The sequence below is a fragment of the Cyprinodon variegatus genome, unplaced genomic scaffold, assembly GCF_000732505.1.
Source record: "Cyprinodon variegatus isolate N-32 unplaced genomic scaffold, C_variegatus-1.0 Scaffold668, whole genome shotgun sequence".
NCBI lineage: Eukaryota > Metazoa > Chordata > Actinopteri > Cyprinodontiformes > Cyprinodontidae > Cyprinodon > Cyprinodon variegatus.
Genome location: NW_015151121.1, coordinates 443,952 through 462,946, shown reverse-complemented (window position 1 = coordinate 462,946; position 18,995 = coordinate 443,952). Strand labels below are relative to the sequence as shown.

Below are 18,995 nucleotides of genomic sequence, written 5' to 3'. Positions count from 1 at the left end.
GCATGTTGTCTGTTATCTCTGCACACAACAACATGAGCACAGAGAACGACTGGAGGGCAGCAGAACAACTGTTGAAGCTCTAGGAGGTTGAACTTTGAAGTCTTAAGCAGGGGACTTTAGCTTAATCTGCCTCCCACTGATCCACAGGCTTAGTCGCCTCTCTCTCTCCCCACTTTTTGTCCACCTTGCTCACCCTCTGTCTCCCCTCTCTTCCCTGAGGTGTCCTTCATTTTCAATCATCCAGGAGGACAGAAAACCCCCAGCCCCCAAAACAGAGCTAAAAATAAAAAGATGACAGAGGAGACAGGCTACAATGACTGACTGGGACAGATCAACATTGAATCATGATGAAAGACACATTCACCCACACTATATATATAAATTATATAAATATATTTGTGTCTGTGTGTTTTATAATCTCTATTTGTCCCTTGTGGGGTACATAAGTCTGAGGTTGTGTCTTAATGTCCGCCCTAATCACTATATATGGCACTATATAGTGGTAACGCCATTTTCTTTCATTAGATGACTCCATCTGTAATAGAGTGACTATAGATATATAATTAGGGGGTCCCCGCTCCATCTTTCTATCAGTTTGGTTGTCGTTGGCCTGTAAAACGTTGAAGACCACTGGTCTAGTGGATAAAAAGCAGTGTACTGTAAAATTTCCAACAATGCACCTTGAAAAATTATGAACGCTATGGTCACTAGACGAGCAGATCTATCCCAGAATGCCTGCGGGGTGACCTCTCAAAGCAGCATGGGATTTGTTGTGACAGCGGTGGCTAGGCAACAGCGGCGACAAATAACGAAGATGGAGCAGGCACCGTGCGGGGAGGCGGAGTCACGTGACCAACAGGGAATGAAAAGTAGTGATCATCTGTCTGAACGGTCAGTTAACTGAGTTCACTATAAAATCCACTATGTAGTCCCTGCTCTATAAAGTGAATGAGCAAAAACGGGGTTAGAGGAGGCGATCAGACACAGCCTGAGATACGTTATCAATTTATGCAACTTGTTTAAATCTTAGGTAAAAAGAGCAAAAATAGATTTAAAAAGTTCCCAAAAGTCAGGAATACAAGTTTTGTTGACATTTTGGAGAACTGAAATGACCAAAGGCAAATATTCCACCAAACTTGCTCCTTAAAAGCTGTCAGAAAAACACTGTCAAATGACTTCAAATGTCTGCACTTAATTGGTAATGAATTACTTTTGTTTTATAATACTTGTATTTTCTTAAAAGGTAATGATAAATGCAAACCTGGATATAATAAGATATGGTAAAAATGCAGATTCTATGAAATTATATACAGTAATTAGAAATGTTTTTTCTTGTCAAATATAAATAGGGGATTTGAAATAGCACCTCATGTTAAGCATGGTAGAGGATCTGTGATGCTATGGGTCAGATGACCAACCAACCAAGAACAAAAAAAAAAAAAGATCAAAATTCTGTGGGAACAAAAAGGAAAAATTAATCACTGGTTCATCCATCAGAATAACAATCCATGTCAACGTCAAATATAGACAGGAGTTGGTTCTATCAAGGCTAGGACTCATTTCTGCAAGGGTTGACTCCCCAAACCCTTTAGAAAAGTTGTGGCATTAGCCGAAGAAAAGAAATCATCAGAGAAGAGCCAGATCTTAAGATGATTTAGACAGTAGGAGGAAAGGAATGCCTGTACGGCAGATGACTGTGATCTGTCCTGGAAAGCAAGAAAAGAAGGATTATTTTTAGGCTTTTAAACTCTACATGGGGGTTTGGGCATTAAATAAGGAAGGGATGTAGGACCATTAATTTTAAATCTGCTGACCTTGTTTGATAAGTAGACTTCTAGCAACTAAACACCGTAACATAAAAATTCCATCATTTCCTTTTGTCTTCATGTCTGCGTAATTAAAAGAGCTTCCAATAGTGATTCTCAGTTCACTTGCTTGAGGGCAAGTAAACAAAGTTTGCAGGAGACTTCATTGCATGAGGTAGAAAAAGAAAGCGTTTTTTATAGAATTCCATGGAAAGTTACGCATCAAACAGAGAACCTCACTAAACTAATTAGAAAGGCTGACACCTGCTGTGATTACGGTTACTGTCTGATGTATATAAAAGCAAAGGGATAAACACAGAAGTGCAACAATATTCACAGGTAATAAAAAAGAAGCAGACGCGTCTGTGTTCGATCATTAGTTCTCCTATCATGGTTACATCCTTCCTATAATCTCTCCTGTCCACACATTAGAGGTCATCCTTTAGAATGTGATGGCTTTTTAGATTCTGTATCATCAATATCAGTTTTAACATATCTAATTGTGTTCATTTGCACAATAATGTTACAACTGGACATGGATACAATGATGCTAGAGGTTGTTCCCTGCAGCATTTCAACCAGGTCAACATCTGGACTTTGACTTGGCCATTTAAACCTTTGTTTATTTTATTTTATTTTACAGGCAGTCTGTGGTAGATTTTCTGCTGAGTTTGGGTTCGTTGCCCTGTTCATGAGCCAGTTTACGCCAAGCTTCAGTTGTCTAACAGATGTTTGATTTTAGAATATGTTGGTATGAAGAAGACTGCAGAGCGAGTCCAAATAAATCATCACTGCCATCCTTGATGGTGGGTTTGATGTAAACATGCAGTAATTTATTATAGCTATAATGCGACCGAATACATCATTGTTTAACAGTTTGGCTGAGCAATACAAACTTTAAAAAGTGGCTGAGTGCTTTGGGATGTCAAGAGTTGAGCTAACTTACATGTTTTCCACTTATGATTAGTTTCTCATAGAATGATTGGCTTTAATAGATGTGGAATTAGTCTTAAAAATCTTTCTCAGATTGAAAGGCTTCTATGTTTCCCTAATTTCTTTGTTGATGTCTTTTCATCTGAACCTTTTACCTGCTTCCCTACAACCAGCAAACTTCTAGAAACCCCCTGATTTATAAAGGTTCTCAGACAGACGATGATCAATTCATCAACTGGGCTCCATAAACTGCCTCTGGCTACAGCCTTCCTTCTTAAATCCCATAGAAGCAGAGAGAGCCTCTTTCGTTTTTCCCTGACCTGTCCTGCATAATCATTGCTTTACCTTTCCAAAAGAGGGAGAAAAATAGGAAGAATGACATAAAAAGTCTGCTGCAGTTTGTCTGAGGTTCATATGTGTTCTCAGTGCTATGAAATATGAGATAGGGGAGCAGCTATAATGAAATGCAGAAACTCTTTCCTCTGAGATAAGTGGCACACAGAGATAGACAGAGAGTGCAGTTTCGCTGACTGAGCATTTTTGGAAAAGGCTGTAAATTTTAGGAGTGATGAAAGGAAAGGGAGGAATAAAACGTTATGGAAAACAACGGGAAAGCAAAACCGTATCTTTACTTTATGACTCAGCAGAGACAACTGAAAGCACAGGTGATCATGTTTCCATGTGTGTCTACTTATATCAGTTCTTTAAATGTAAACATACTGACTTCTGCAGTATAAAATGGATAGTACTATGTGGCCATCTTTACTCCATTCATCAGTTTCTAAATGTGGTTTGGTCTCCGGCATCATGTTTAAAAGGAGGAGTTGTGAGTATGTAAGACTAAAACTCCCAGATCACATCTGTCGACTCGGCCTGCTTTCATCTGATTCAGCCCCGTTTCTTCAGTTGGATTAAAGGAACATTTTAATCAGCAATGTTCAGTGTTTTCTGAATGATAATTCTCTCGAAAATGAGCCCTACTCTGTTGTTCCAAAATGTCAAACTTCCTGTGTAGGGCAACAATAACAGGAAGCAGGAAACAGGTGTCCACACAGGAGGTGAAAGGTTAAAGGAAACGGCCACAGGAAGTGGCTGGATATAAGCAAATGGGCAGCCATTAAAGTTACACAAAGCTTTCAGTCTGAACAAAAGACTCTAGTGGCTAAAAAATATCCCCTGAATCACATAATATCGAACTCCCAGGCTGATTTCAGCTGATCCCAGGTTGCTTTTCGAACCTGAAGCCTGGAGCAACAGTGTTTCACTCGCTCAGCCGCTGCTGCTTCCATGTGACCAGATCATACTGGGCCTGCGGACGTCTCTAACCTTTTGCAACAATCAGTGATGTTAAAGATTTGTTCAATGGACAGAACTTGCAAGGTTCGGATAAAACCAGTCATCTTAATCCAGTCATAAACAATTGGTGCTTAAAATAAATACTTTATAATTGAGAATTAAAAAAAAAGTGTAGGACTTTAGTATAATCATCATTTCCCACCATGATTCTACTGTTTGTTTTCTTTTACATGATGGTTGCCTTCCAAACACTATGCTGTGTGTTTGTTGTAAACTCTTAAGTTTTAGATCACAGTTCATGTCCGTCCTGGAGCAAAAATCCCACCCACACTGACTAACTTTTGGAGTATTTGATTGGTGGTCAGCTCCAGCTCCAACTGGCAGTAAAATGTCTTGGAAGAAATGTCCTAATAAAAATCCACTGATATTCTGAAACGGTCAAAAGCAGGAGCCTGAAAATATAATCAGGTTTAATGGATAGATTTTGCTACCCTATGCTGAGCATAGGGTGGCCCTCAGGAGTGCATTAAAACCGTACGGTTTTGGAAAATGTCCAAAGCTCCTGGCTGCAGTTTTCCTCCCAAAAAGGTCCAAACGTATGTGTATTTTCCTACTTGACCTTACTTTATGGAGCCTCATATAAACTATTTCATTATATTTTTCAAAGATCAACGGTCCATTTAATTTTTGTATGTATGGCTGCATTCATTTTATTTCCATGTTTATGCATTTATACTGATGTCTGTTCTTGTCCACAAAACAAATATAAGTAATAGTATCAAAAAAGCCACATTAAAGACATGTTAACAGAACCCTTGCTGGAAAAGAAATTGCTCTACTTAAAGGTATCTTGGAGTTTTTTTTCACAAAAAAAAACAAATGCACATGCACAACCCTGTACCCGCTCCCAAGAGGGAATACCTCCTATTAACAGCGTGCAAGAGCATGCACTAGCCCTTTTCACCTCGTGCACGCTCTGTTTAAAAGTTTCTGTTTGCATCTCTCAGACACGCTTACTTTCTAAAAGAAGATTCGCAATTTTTCCACTATGTCAGACTCACCACCGGTGAGTGAAAATGGGGACAAGCACATATCGCAGAATATATCACCAGGATTATTTTGATAATACACCCAGAAAAAGGATATCTTCCTCTCTAATTAAAAAAAAAAAAAAAATCACCAAGCCAAGTGTTGTTGGATTAGCCTCGTGAGACCATCCTGATCTCGCGAGCTTTCAAGGTTTCACTCGCAGATCAGTCTGGAGACTCTCCGTTGAAGAAAATTTGGAGCCGTTCACCAAACGAACGTCCAATCAGTGTTGGCTTTGGGGCGGGTTGAGGTGTGACGCAACGAGAAGCGCGACAGTTCAGTCTAAAGAACATGGCGGCTTCAGCCGATGAAACTAGCGTTAGCGTGGCTATCGAGCAATTTTTATCGGAATTACAGAGTACTTCTTCACTGAAAGAAGCGCAAAACACTGCTCTGGAGGCTTTTCTCAGAGGAAAAGATGTTTTTGCTCTTCTCCCGACTGGTTTCGGCCAGAGTTTGATCTATCAATTGGCTCTTCTCCGTCGTCGCTCTGTTAGTACGTCATATGCTTCGTTGATCTGATTGGTTTATTTGGCCCATCTATCACCAACATAAGCCAATCAGCTAACCAGTATTTTCGCCCCTTCCCAAAATTACTTCAACTGAAGGTTTCCAAATGGACATGCGAAGCAAATCCATCTGGCGGAGTCAGGTTATTGTTGGATGCAATTGTACTACAAATACATCAACATGCAGAAAATACATAAAGGTCTGCAAACAAAAAAGCAGACTAACACCAAAACACATGCAAAGGAAAAATGCTGCCAGTATTAAAAACAGCTGGAAGTTAAGAACAGCAGCAACTAGTTTTGCATAACTGAAGTTGTTCAGACCACCTGGAGGAGATTCATCAATTCATAATGGACCAGACCCTTAGCAAAGGTATGAGATGGAAACCGTCCCAGAGCACAATTAGAGGGAAAAAAGAAAGGTATGTTTTCCTGTGAATCTTTTTTAGGCATTTAATCTCTCTGAGCATCCAGTTTATGTCTTTACTAAGAGTTCTCTCCCATGTGTTTTGTGTAATAACATCATTTATGTGTTTATCTATGTATTTGCAACATTTTTACACTCCTCTGCTCTCTATTTTCTGTAATTGTGATTTTTCTCTTCTGCAGTGTTTTTCCTTTTTTCTTCATAGCATTTTTCATGTGTGCTTTGCGTTTCTGCTTGCAGCACCTTTGCACAATCCTTGGCAACATCTTTGTGTTTCTAGTTTTTGGTTGTTTGGGTAAATGTATTGAAGATTTATTAATATTTACCATTTTTATTGCAAATATATGCAATAATGTGAGTTCGATACTGTATGTGAACCTATACAGCCATGTTCTAAAGACATAATAATCCTGGTTTGGTCAGATCCTGATCGTGGTTCAAAGGAGGATCAGGACCTAAATGAGGATTTAAAGGATTTAATAGCCTAAATCAATTATAAAACAATCAACTCTATCCATACACAAAAGTTAAGCATGTTCGTGGTTTATTTATTTGAGAATAAATTAAAACAGTTAAGATTCCATTGTTTCTAATGTCTTGTTTCCAGGAGGTACATGTCGGTAGGAAATGACATAATGTGGGAACGCTGTTATTTATGGGTTTTTTTTAGACTTCTAATTTAGATTTCCTTCCCTTCTAGTATTTTCAGTTTTTGTTCCTTCCCCTGCTTCCCTCCATATTGAAAAAAAAAAAAAAAATCTTGGAACTGCATGACACAAACTTATAAAAAAAATCTACCCACAATGTAATGAGCAGAAAGAATTTAAAGGGGATTCCTAAGATCTAAATGATTTATTTACAACATGAGTTCTTTGAGCATTTCAACTCTTTGAATTTAGTCTACATATTTAGCAAGTAACAGATAGAGATTATTAGAAATATAGTTTGGTGCAAACTTTAAACAATAAAGTAAAACTATCTTTCCATAAATTCTTCTCCGCATCATTTCATCCCCGACCTCTTCGCAGCCACCAAAGGAATTTCTGCGGCTCATAAATCCTCTCCTGTCCTGTTACGTGGCCTTGAAGCGTGGCGTGTCGTCTGTTGGTGTCGTTGCTGCTCTGTTTTTCTTCCTATCAGCAGCTGCTTCTTCCACTGAAGCCCGCCGTCACTCTGCAGCTGTCGGCTAACAAGAGTTCAGCTCGGCGTTAAGCTTTCAGCCACCCACTCTCCTCCGCTTTCCGCCTCTGCTTGTCCTCTACCCATCTATCTTGATGTCATCGTCTCCAACGCTTTCTGCTTTTACTCCCTACCTATTGCTCCCCCTTTTCCTCAACACACACACTGTCTTCTCTTATCTTTTGTTTCTCTGCTCCAGTTTTTGCCCCCCTCTGACAGTCCTGTGAGTTCACCAGAGCTTCCTGCACCACATGCCACAACAGCCGCGCTCTGCGCAACAAGGAACGGGAAGACGACATTTTATCCACAACTGTAACAGTAGACAATCAGCGGTTTAGGCCGCAGCGGGCTCACATTCATCTGTCAGAGGCGCAGATGTCGAACCGGGGCATGAGTATCAACATAAACGTTTGCTTCTGAGATCCATTCATCAGATCAAACAGAAGCTGTGTTGTCAGCAGGGCTTTAAAAAGAAGTCTGGCTCAGTATGATAAGTCTGAGAAGAAAAGTGCTGTGAGGGTACTCATCCATGCTCTGCTTTTAATTCAGCACAACTTTAATAAAGCAGTAAAATCTCTGCATTCCTCCATGTTTCAGACTTTTTTTTCTCATTTATTTTAAGGTTTGAGGTACTTCTGGTCCAGCGATCTTGGAAAACCTCGGCGTCCGGCAGCGTTTAAGAGTTATTTTGGTGTGGGGGTGTTTCTTTCTCTGTGAGCATCTGTGTCATCAGATGCTGCACAAACCCATTTAGTTGCCTCTCTGACATGGTATAAATAGCCTAAAGAGCAACAGGGGGATTCGCCCTCTATTATAAGAGTCTAAATATCAGCAGCTATTAGCCTGCCTGTCTCCCTGCGGCTTCTCAAATCATCCAGAACCGGATTACTCAGCTGCCAGTCGTCCTCAGGCTCCAACACTCAGGGTTTATATGCAACATGAAAATACTGTTTACATATTCTGCTAAAAAAAAAGATGAAAAAAAAGGACTTTATAATAATTCACCTTGAACGGAGGATGCAGTGTACTACAGGTCGGACTGATGGTAACGAAATCCACCCACCAGCACTAAAGCACGCTTAATTAACACATCGTGTCTCATTTGTGTAACCTGTGCAAACACCCTGCAAATCGTGTACTGCAATATTTTTATGCTCAAACGAGACATCTCCTGTAATCATCAGCGGTTGCTTGGAAACAGGAAGCAGCGTTGTGGTTTGGAAGCGCAGGAATGACCCGTGGAGAGGCCTGACCTCCGTCCTGACCTCCAGCTATGTGCCAGGCCTTCCCCTTGATGTCAGAATTAAACTCACCAAATGTCGCAGTAATTACGCTCAGCTGTGCACACACTTAATGTCTCTCCGGTTATTATGCTCTTCTCGACATGAATGAGGTGATTTAATAAGCTCTCGAGCTTCGAAGTACAACCAGCAAATGCAGGCAACTTTAACTTTCTTCATCTCTGACTATGTAAATGTAGTAATAGTTTTTCTCCAATAGAAGACACAATGAATCAATGCCTGACATGAAAACTGAATTTAGTAGACCCGGTCAGAAACTACTGTGCTCTTTAGTCTTCAAGACATTAACTGCAGAGATTTTTGCAGCTTGTTAAAAACTCAGCAGTCAGAGATCAGAACCCAGAGAAGTGGTGATTGGATCAATGCTGGGAGGATAAAAGGTTTTCTTAATAAAAATGTTTACATTTTATGCAGAAAATATGATTTCTTATTTTGTTGACTGCATTTATGTGGTTGAATCCCTATACAGCAAAACCTTTATTAATGTCTTTTTAAAAAGAATAACCTTTGAATCGTTTGAAAAACCCACTTTCTCTTGGTATAATCTTTATGTGAGTTTCTGCAGAGGAATGGCAGATTTTTTTCTGCTCCATGTATGATCTCAATATCCAGAAATTAGGTACATGGGGGGAAATAAAGCGCTTCAGGATGTCAAATCTGCAGCTCAGTAGAGAGATCAGCATGCAGGAACTCTGTGTTTTACCTCTATTGATATTGACTCACTTTTCCGCCTAATTATTTAGGCCTCCACAGTGTTAGGATTTTGGCTTCAGCTTTCTTTCAACAATTGAATGCTTTGTTCAGTCGAGTAGCGTGAAACAATCCCAAACGTAAATAATCAATGTCAGCAAATTTGTAGAGAGAATGATGTAAATCATTTTCACAGTCCAGGATTATGATCAATGGCCTCACTAAAGACTGATTTATACTCAGAAACCAGGTCTCCCTTCTGCAGACACTCAGGTGCACCTCTTCAAAATTGTAGGTAACCGCAGACAGGAGGCCTCTGATTGGTCAAATCTACGCTCTACTCTATGCGTATTTCCTGTTTGCTACCTTACCAGCTTGTTTTGTTTGTATGGCCGCCATTGTGGAAAATGACTTGAGAAGAATGAGGTGTGCGAGAACGCTGGGACCCTTTTTCCACCTGGATCCCCGCTCTTTTTCACCCTCATGTCCCTCCGTTATCTCACAAACTTGACCCTTGCATTTTTTCCCTTCCTTACCACCTATCTAGACCCACAGCTACTTCGTGATTATCCTTCATGCATTGTGGCGTGTAATAACATTCGCTTCAAAATTTGGCATAAATTAAAAAATCTGCCTCATACCTGCGACAAGCTCACTGCGACACACTGCTGAGGGACTATAACCAGCCCTTAAGGCAGCATGAAGAGACCCAAATCTGTTTATTTGCCCTTTTTTGACCCATACCTTATCTTTTCATGACAGTCTAAACAACACAGATCAGATTTTTCAAAATGTGGACCTCAGTCCAATTAACAACCTATTAAATGTTGGTGATGATCCGGATCACCATCTGTGAATTCCAGGAAGATTCTGTGAATACAGATATTTACTTGAGGTGGAAGTCACGATATGTCAGGAGAAAGGAGAAGTGCTCTCTGAGTGCTTTTCTAGTTTTAAATGGCCATTCATCCCACCTGGACGTCACAAAGGTCACACTTCTGCGTCCTGCTAAGCGGAAGACAGAAGAGCATCAACAACCATGGCGGACGGTGATGTGGACAGCAGTCTTTTTTTTTTATCTTCTTGAAAAGATTTTTTTTTTTATCTAAAAGCTCTGGTTGAAAAAGTGATGAAACATCCCAAGATGGGCTCCAGCGCTACCATCCATGTTTACTTCCATAAACACAGAGCATGCTCGCTAGTGTACCGTCATTGCATCCTATGCTGCACATGCAGGATACTAAAGTGTATATTGTATGAATGCAGGTCACACAGCAGATTACATACAGGGTGCACATGTTTGGAGAAAGAGAGATAAGAAATAAACCAAGCTACAGTGTTGCTTCTATGACAGCTGCCATGTTAGTAGTTTGACAGTGAAATGGTGGTGAACAATTGCAATTAAAATGTTATTATTTCTTCCAGATGTAACACTGTTTATTCTATTCTATTTGTTGTTTTATTTTTTATTTTTCAGTTTAAGTTTAAAAAACAACTTGAAAAACGCAGGCTGTAATTATTATTTTTAAATATATTTCAATAAAGAAATAAAGATAGCTTTGATTTAACCAAAGTGGATCATTTTGTTGCGAAAATGACAAGAATGATGCAGTAAAGTTTTTTTTTCTTTCACACCTCAGACAGATTTAGGTCTAAAGTCATTTTTTGTTGGAAGTCCTGAGTCTGCAGATGAGGGTGATGGAAAGGAGGCTTTCCGGCTTTCCAAACTTGAAGACTTGGAGCTGCCATTAAGAAGAAATCATCAGAACCTCAGTAGAAACATGAAAAAAAAGCTGGTGTGTTTTCACAAAGGTTAGAAAGCTGAGAATTCTATTTTTTTTTTAAGGCTTAACTGTGTCCACTTCCTTCTATCTTGATGTTTGAGTTTGAGCCACTTAAAGACTTTGAATTAAAAGGGAATTTAAACTCTAAAAGACAAGAGGGGAGTTATCAATACCAAATTTCTGAGAAGCTGAGATTTTTTTTTTTTTTTCTGGAATAATCTTCCAGATATCTAATTCTACTGATTGACTTTTAATATTCAGAGTTCAGTAGAACCTAAATTAAATAAGAAAACATTGTTAAACAACATGACAAACCTTCTATCTATACCCCACTGTACCCTTGTCAGGTCTGGAGCATGGTTGCGGTCCAGAGGTTAATGGAAGAGAGGAGGGTTAAGCTCAGAACTGATCACCAGACCACCACAGGTAATACAGCTAGGAATGCTCACAGACACGCCAAGGAAGTTAAAGCGCCAAGCTAACGGTCAGGGTTTGGATGCCAGAAGCTGGAACTACAGAAACCAACTCATGCAGCTTGACCCTCTTTCTGCCAAAGCGCTTACAGCTGCACCATCCTGCAGCCCATAATAAATCCTTTTACAGCAAAATTCCACCTCACTGGTTATAAAGGCAACCAAATGCAAAGTCTTTTATAATAAATATGATGAAATATAATTACGACTGTAAATCCTTAAGTACTCAGTTCACCCACTGGTCAGAAATACCAGATTTAAAACATTTGAAATGTATTTCTAATTACATAAGATATGGAAAATAAATCTTTTCATTCTCACCTTTGTAATCTTAAAGACAAAAAGTCAAATTGTAAGCTGAGCTTTAATGGTTTGATGGGGAATTTCTAGATTTTATTTCTCCCTGAATTAAATGTATTGAAAAAAACACGGTGAAACGAAACGAAAAAACGTTGATTGTCACTAAAACCAATTCAATATTTATAATCTTTGTATATATTTTCAGATACATGCTTCTTTATTTCATAAAGCTGCATAAATATGAAGCGCACTCAACTTTAACATTCTGACATCAACTAACTCAAACATTTCATGCACTACTTTGTGTGTTGGAGAGCAACCCAAACACTTCCTCTGGAGTGGAACCATTTCCTGCAGGATGTTCAGGTTTCTGGCCTGGCCTGTGTCCCTTCTGTGTGCAGTTCATGCGACACGTCCAGTTTACATGTTCGCACCTCCAACACAACATCCTGTCTGAATGAATCTCATCTTCCTCCTCTCAGTCGACATCCTTTTTTCCTCTCTGTCTCATCTTTCTCCTTCTTTCACGTCATTATTCATTTCATCATCTTTCCCTCATTTATATCCTTACAAGTCTGCTTGCAATCATGGAATTTCCTCCGAATTTGTTCCTCATTAAGTGTTCCAATGACAGAAGGTTTTTCCTTTTTTTTTTTTTTTTAAGCCACAGTCACATGGAGCAAACACCTACGTCACTGTTCCTGTGTTGCCTCTTAGGGTTTATGGTAAAACATTTAAGAGGGCTCCTAAAAGCTCCTCGTAAAACTGTGAGAATATAATCCTCAAATTAAAAGCTGTTCATCTCAACAGGGATGCTTAAAACCTACTAAACCGTATGAGACAAGGGCTAGAAATCCAGTTTTCTTTATATTTTTTGCTTCTTGTTTTTGTCTGTTGGTAAATTCAAAAGCCTCCTTCAATAATAAAAGTACATTAAGCTTGTTTTTAAGTGCAAAATTATATAATTTCACTGTATTCTGCAAATTATTGTGCAGAATCCAATAGAAACGGGATTCTGCAGACTTTATCATAATAATCAGAACTTTATCTCTTCTTCTGTTATTTGGTTTAACAAAATGTATGAAACACATTTATTTGATCCATTATAATGAAGAAAAAGGCATAAGTATCAGACGTCCCCTTAAAAAAATCTTCCCCTGTTGCCACAAACACAGACAAACAGAACAGACGGACCTGTTTGACGCGGTCCGGGTTGACGGTGGTCTGAGGCTGCAGGATGCTGACTGGTTCTGTCTTCTGGGTGCTCTGAGGCATCTCCCTCACCTTCTCAGCGATAAAGTCATGCACACCGTTCAGGGCCTCCACCGTCCCCTGAATCAGACACACCCGCTCTGTCGTGCCTGAAAACACATAGATACACACAGGCGGGTCAGGAAAGGTCCACAAAGAAAGGTTAAGGCAACAAGCAAGAATAAAACATATTTCATGAGGCACTTGTCTCCTTCTTCACAACTATAAACAGAAAAACGTACAACTATAATCCAATAATGTTGAACTTTTACTATGTTACAGCTAATATAGATCTGTACTGATTTGTAGTTCTTCTAATCCACCTAATCTGTAGATTAGAGGGAGTCTAAAGAGATTCTAATAATTTTTCTCCAACTTTGATCAATCTTTGCCTTGTGCTTTCATCACAGAAATGATCTTAAATGAAAGGTTTTCCCAAGTTAAGCTATCAAAGGACAAATTGATTTTATATCAGCTAGCTGCAGCTGTGGAGGAAGCTTTAAATGGATGTTTAAATAAACCAATACATGTTTTGATTACGTAAAGATGGCTGCAAGCAAAAGGAATGTAAGACAAAGCAGAACCTCTCAGTCCAGCTCAACAGAAAGTCAGTGTCTCACACTTTCATCATTTATTGTCTCTGGTTTATTTCTGGTTTATTATTTCTCATTTCATTCTCTCCATCTCCCTTTCATCCCATGTATTTTGTTTGCTCTCCATCCCTTTTCCCTTGATTGGAGTATTTAGGAGGTTCTGGTTTTATCACCATCCAGCAGTGAGTCGGTCCGGGCTCCACTTCCCTTCCCTTTTCTATCCTCTCCTTGGCCGCCTTAGTGTGGCTCAGCCCTCTGCGGCTCCTTCCGGAGCAGAATTGAAACGCCTCTGTTTGCTCAATTTATTATCGTAAGAGGTAACTGATGCAGATGAAGAGAGAACACGAAGTAGATGATGAAGTTCAGGACAGAAGGAGTCTGTGACAGTAGAGACTAAAATAAAGCAGCATGTTTGTCATTTGCAGATTGCAGATGAATCTGTCTATGAACCCAGTTTGCATCAAACTGCCATTGCTGTAAATTGCTGTTTCTACAGGCTGATGACAGCAGAGACAGACATGATCTGTTGACAGCGGCTGAATGCCTCATTTGGTCGAGAGAGTCTGATGACAAGATTAAAAATCCAATTAAATATAGAAGTTAACAGTTAAGCCATTTGTTGCTCTACGCTTTTTTCTCTATTCTATCCATTTTTTTTTTTGCAATCACCCTCCCTTGACCACTGAGCTGTCTGTGTGTGTGTTGACTCTGAGGAAACTGGGCCTCGCCTCTCCCTGACAGCTGGTGCCCTCTGGGTAATCTGCAGTCGTCCAATCAGAGGCGAGGATTAACAGGCCATTGTCTTGGCATGAGAAAGTGAGTGTGCGTTTGTTTCGTGTGTTGCCGTGTGAACGTACGTGTGTGTAATAGTGGTAGGAAAGGCCAGTCTGTCACCGAGGATTGCATTGGGGCTGCTGTACAGCTGTGCTTTGGCAGCAAAGACCAGCTTCACCCCATCGCTAGATATTAACCCAACGCTCCAAGAGCTTCCATATGATACACAACACACCATAATTGCTAATGTGTTATACATGAATGCAGAAGTGATTTAAACCCCTGCTCCTAACAATGCTTCATTAAAGCCTTCACCATCACATAACTAAAGTAAAACTTTATTTAATTACGTTGTCTTGCCTTTTGTTAAAGTCTCAAATAAACACACTTCAGAGCAAGTTTACTTCAGTCAGTTTGGACTGTTTGACTGCTAAAGAACAGAATGTTCTGGTCCAGATTCGGGGCTTTTTGTCTATTTTTTTAATAAGGTAATATGTTGCAACATGTCTGTAAGGCTTTACTGCTGCTAGTGAGGTAGTTTAACCATTTTATTCAAATGTCTAGAGCAAAAGAATATTGAAAACTACCTCAAACCCCACTGCTCACTCCTTTTTATATCACACCTGCAAAATAAAACAGCAGAAATGATTTACTGGCTTCTGGTTTCCACTTGCAGTCTGTGGACCTCATCTGGTCAGGCCTTTAAAAACTTTCTGAAAGCTCTAAAAAAAACTTTGAACCTCCTTATCTTCAGTTTCTCTGATTTATTGCTACAAATTTTTGTTTTATTTCACATTAGTTTTAGTTTGCTCTTTTTAATCTGAGCTAAAAGTTGTATAAAGAGGTTACAATTGTGTGTTCTTCACAATGTAAACTGGTTCCTATCTAGCAGTGGACTGAAACAAACCTAATTGATGTGATTGGAATGTTTCTGCCAGCTTTTTAAATTAAATTAAATTCGACATAAAACCGAAATATCCTGATTTCATGCATGGCTGTGCTGCAATTTCAAATCTCTAATGAAATCAAAAGTGAAGTCATTTCAATAAGCTTTAATAAACATTGGGATGATTGTCTCAGTAGAACCCTTTCCTGAAATATGCCCCCACACACAAACTCACCGTGGTAGACGTATAAATGCCAAAGCAGCGCCAACGCAGCAGAATTTATACATCCCTTAGTGATTTAAAGTCAGCTCAGTTGGCATTCTGTTCCGTGAGTACGTAAGTGTGAGTCTGCAAGTGCATTTTAACATTTACTCTTCAAAAAAAAGAAAAAAAAAGAAAATCAAGTTTGGACATTTTTGTGAGTCAGGAACTTTTTTTCAGTTTCAGAGGAAATGTCTTTGATTTGACGGATTACTGCATTTTTGAAACACATTCTCTGCAATCAAAACTTAAAGCAGGTTTAACAGGGAAAAATGCACTTTTAATTGGGGTTTTCATAAGTAATGCTTTCAGTGGAGCTGATCCAGAGCTGAATGTATGAAGGGTTTATTATTATATGGAGCCTAGGCGGAAGTTCAACTGAATAAACTGATTACTCGCCTTCATCCACCTACGACACAGCTAATCAGCTTTGAACCCCACCTCCACGAAAGCCAATCAGCATCCAAAGTTCATCTTAAAAGGCCTTCGATCTGCAACTCGTCTGCTATCTAGTGCGCAGGCGGCAGATGCGATGTGTGACTTTATTCAGATGACCCCGTTTCAACCCACCTCCAGCCTCTCCTCCACCATCATAACTAAAACTTCATCAGAGTGTCATTCCTCCAGGACTCTTAATGCGTTCCGCATCTCATCTCTACCGGTCAGGCAGAAGAAAACCATGATGAGCCTGGTTCTGCCAGAGGTTTGTTCCCAACAGGGAGTTTTTCCTCTCCACTGTCGCTTCATGCTTGCTCATCATGGACAGGTTCTCTCAACCTGTGTTATCCAACTGGACTTCCATCTTCCAGGTCCCTGTGTGAAGCTCTAGTATCAGCTCCTGCAATTCACCGGATCTCCCCATAAAGCTCAGCAGACCGTCTTGCTAACCAGCAGTCTACAGACTGTCAGCTTCATCTATCTTAACTCCACCACCAGTTTCAGGCCTGGGGGGGTGGGGAGCCCTATTCTTTACTCCTATTCATGCATATCAATCAAAATTAAGGGCTATGTTTCCCATCGAGGGAAACATAGCCCTTGAGCACCAAAGTAAGTAATTGTATCAATACATTTCTTCTAATTGTCTTTTCTCTCAGTGTTTGTTTTTCAGATTGAACAACAGTAATCCAGTCCAGTTAAAAGTTCTGAAAAAAAAAAAGACTGCAGAGACTGAAAGGTACAAGTCACAGATGTTAAAAGTATACAGAATCTAACTGAGCTCCGAAGTTTAGGTCAGGAGGAAACGTTTCAGAGATGAAACACCTGCAGCAGCAGCTCAGCAAAGGAATGCTGACACTAAATAATGATTCTCTGCTTAACTCACAAGTTCAAACTGGACTCAAGTCGGTTTATAAATGATCTGTTAGGGGTATATCTTTACACACACACACATTGTTCAGTTGCTGCAGTCCTCTGAAGATGACATGCATTGAAGGCAAAGAGCCTTGGCCAGACATGAACTCTGTTTCCACAGTGACAAAGTGACCCGGCACCTTTTCGTTCAACACCAGAACACTCATTGTCGTCGTGAGCCAGGTTGCAGACCATGGCGCTTGTTTTTATTAAGGTCTAACTAACATGACTCACTCCTTCCTCCCCTGCACTCCTCCTCCTCCTCCTCTCCCTGATGATCAGAGAGGCAGTGGTAACAGACATTAAGCACAGAGAGCTGTTTCTCTGATTTGTGACTCACAGCAACATATGAAGGATTGGTACGCCGTAGATTGTTAGGACTTCAAGATGAGCTCGACAGGAACATCCCTCTGTGGTTAAACGCGAACAGAGCAGAGCACGTGTTGGAGACATAAAGTTTACTTTTTTGGAGGAAGCATCAAAACAAATAAGGAATCATTGTGGAATTAAAAAAAAAAGGGTTTTAATGACCAAAGTTAGAGAATTTAGTTTTTTTTTCGGTGCAGTTTGCAGAAAAGCACAGTGTAAGCCAAGGATCTGGTTCTTATTCAAATGAGCGGGTTATCCTTCAAAACCTCATAATTCTACACAGGACAACCCAAAGGCAAGACTAGTCCTTTAGAGCCAGATATTTGGCTTGAACTGCTACCTCAAAGCAAGAAGGTTCTTGGCCTGAATCTCTCTATGGGAAGCTCTCTGAGTTGAATGCTTTCCACACTCTGTGGCTCCTCCCAGGGTTCGAACACATCTAGCTGAATTGTAAATAGGCACAATGGTCTCCAATGTCTCATCAGAACGGGTTTGATAAAACGTAACTGTGGGAATTTTTCTACATTTCCTGAAAAAATTTCACTTTTCATTTGAAATGCTCCCAGCTTTACACTTAATAAATGTTAAGAAGTCAAGAAACAAAAATGTGAGATTCACTGATTTTTCATTCTGAATCCTGAGATAAGAATCCATGCAAACATATTTGATTTTACCAAATACTACATTTCTATAGTTGGCCAATTTTCCTAGCTTAACACAGGGTGTGTATGAACCTTCCTGCTCCATTGTGTGTCCTCTTTGATTTCTTTATGAGGTCTAACAATGGTGTAGCTACAGTGGCTCATAAAGATCACTCCCTGTCTCACTGCCTGTTAATTGCATTAGTCAACCCACAATTAACAGTCATGATTCATACTTTCCATCCTCATCCGGCCAGAAGCGGGAAGACCTGGCCTCTCTGGGCTTCTGTAGATGACAACCAGGGCAAAGGATATTGCACTTGTTACAATAAACTCTAATTTGGTCCAGGATTTATACAGCAGGTAGAGCTCAATTTACATTTTCAGGTCTCATAAGGATTATCTGAGCTGGAAAAAAGTTTGGATCTTAACTGGGAGAAAGACCCATTTGATCCTAGAGCGTCAGTGGGAGGAAATATTGGATTTTTATAATCAGGCTAAACTTAGAGAGAGGAAAAAGTAAGTCAAAATACTTTAGCATCCTTCTCTGGTTTAAAAACATTGCAGGATTGTGTTAGGCAGACCAATCAAGCCTATGCAGGTTAATTCTAGGATTTTTTTCTTTGGTACTTTTTATGATTTCCTAAACTACAGGTTAATTTCTTAAGTTAAATCATCATCTTTAGGAATTTAGCAATAACTTTCTGCGAACTTGCAATGATTTTCTGGAAAGTTAAAAGACATCTTCCTGCATTTTCTGGAGCGGATCATTTCTCACATCCTTATTTCTGCCACCTACAGCTTCTTTCAGATATTTCTCATGGTAGCTTTGCCTCGTCTTTTCCTTTTTGGCTGTGACTCCATCCTGGAGAGAACTATCAGCTGTGCTGCTTCCATCAACACCTTTGTTTATAGATGTTGGAGATCACCCTGTTTTTCCAGTGTAGTCCTGTTTCTCTGACTGTGACTGGCTGGATGTGCTCTGGCTCATAGCTCATCTGCCTGGCTGTGTGTTTCCTGGACGGGGCCACCTTTTATAGTTGCTTTTGTATCTCTACTTCTGTCTCCTTGAACCCCAGTCGG

The 18,995-nt window shown here is 39.8% G+C and overlaps 1 protein-coding gene across 2 annotated transcripts in view; it reads right to left on the bottom strand.

Annotated features, from left to right (window-relative positions):
* The window catches only part of LOC107097063 (RNA-binding protein Nova-1-like), an 83,499-nt gene that overhangs the window by 12,699 nt on the left and 51,805 nt on the right, over window positions 1-18,995 (bottom strand). For both annotated transcript variants that reach the window (XM_015394042.1, XM_015394043.1), the window contains one exon: window positions 12,981-13,147. In XM_015394042.1, coding sequence (XP_015249528.1) covers window positions 12,981-13,147 — 167 coding nt within the window. The remainder of the gene's footprint in view (window positions 1-12,980; window positions 13,148-18,995) is intronic.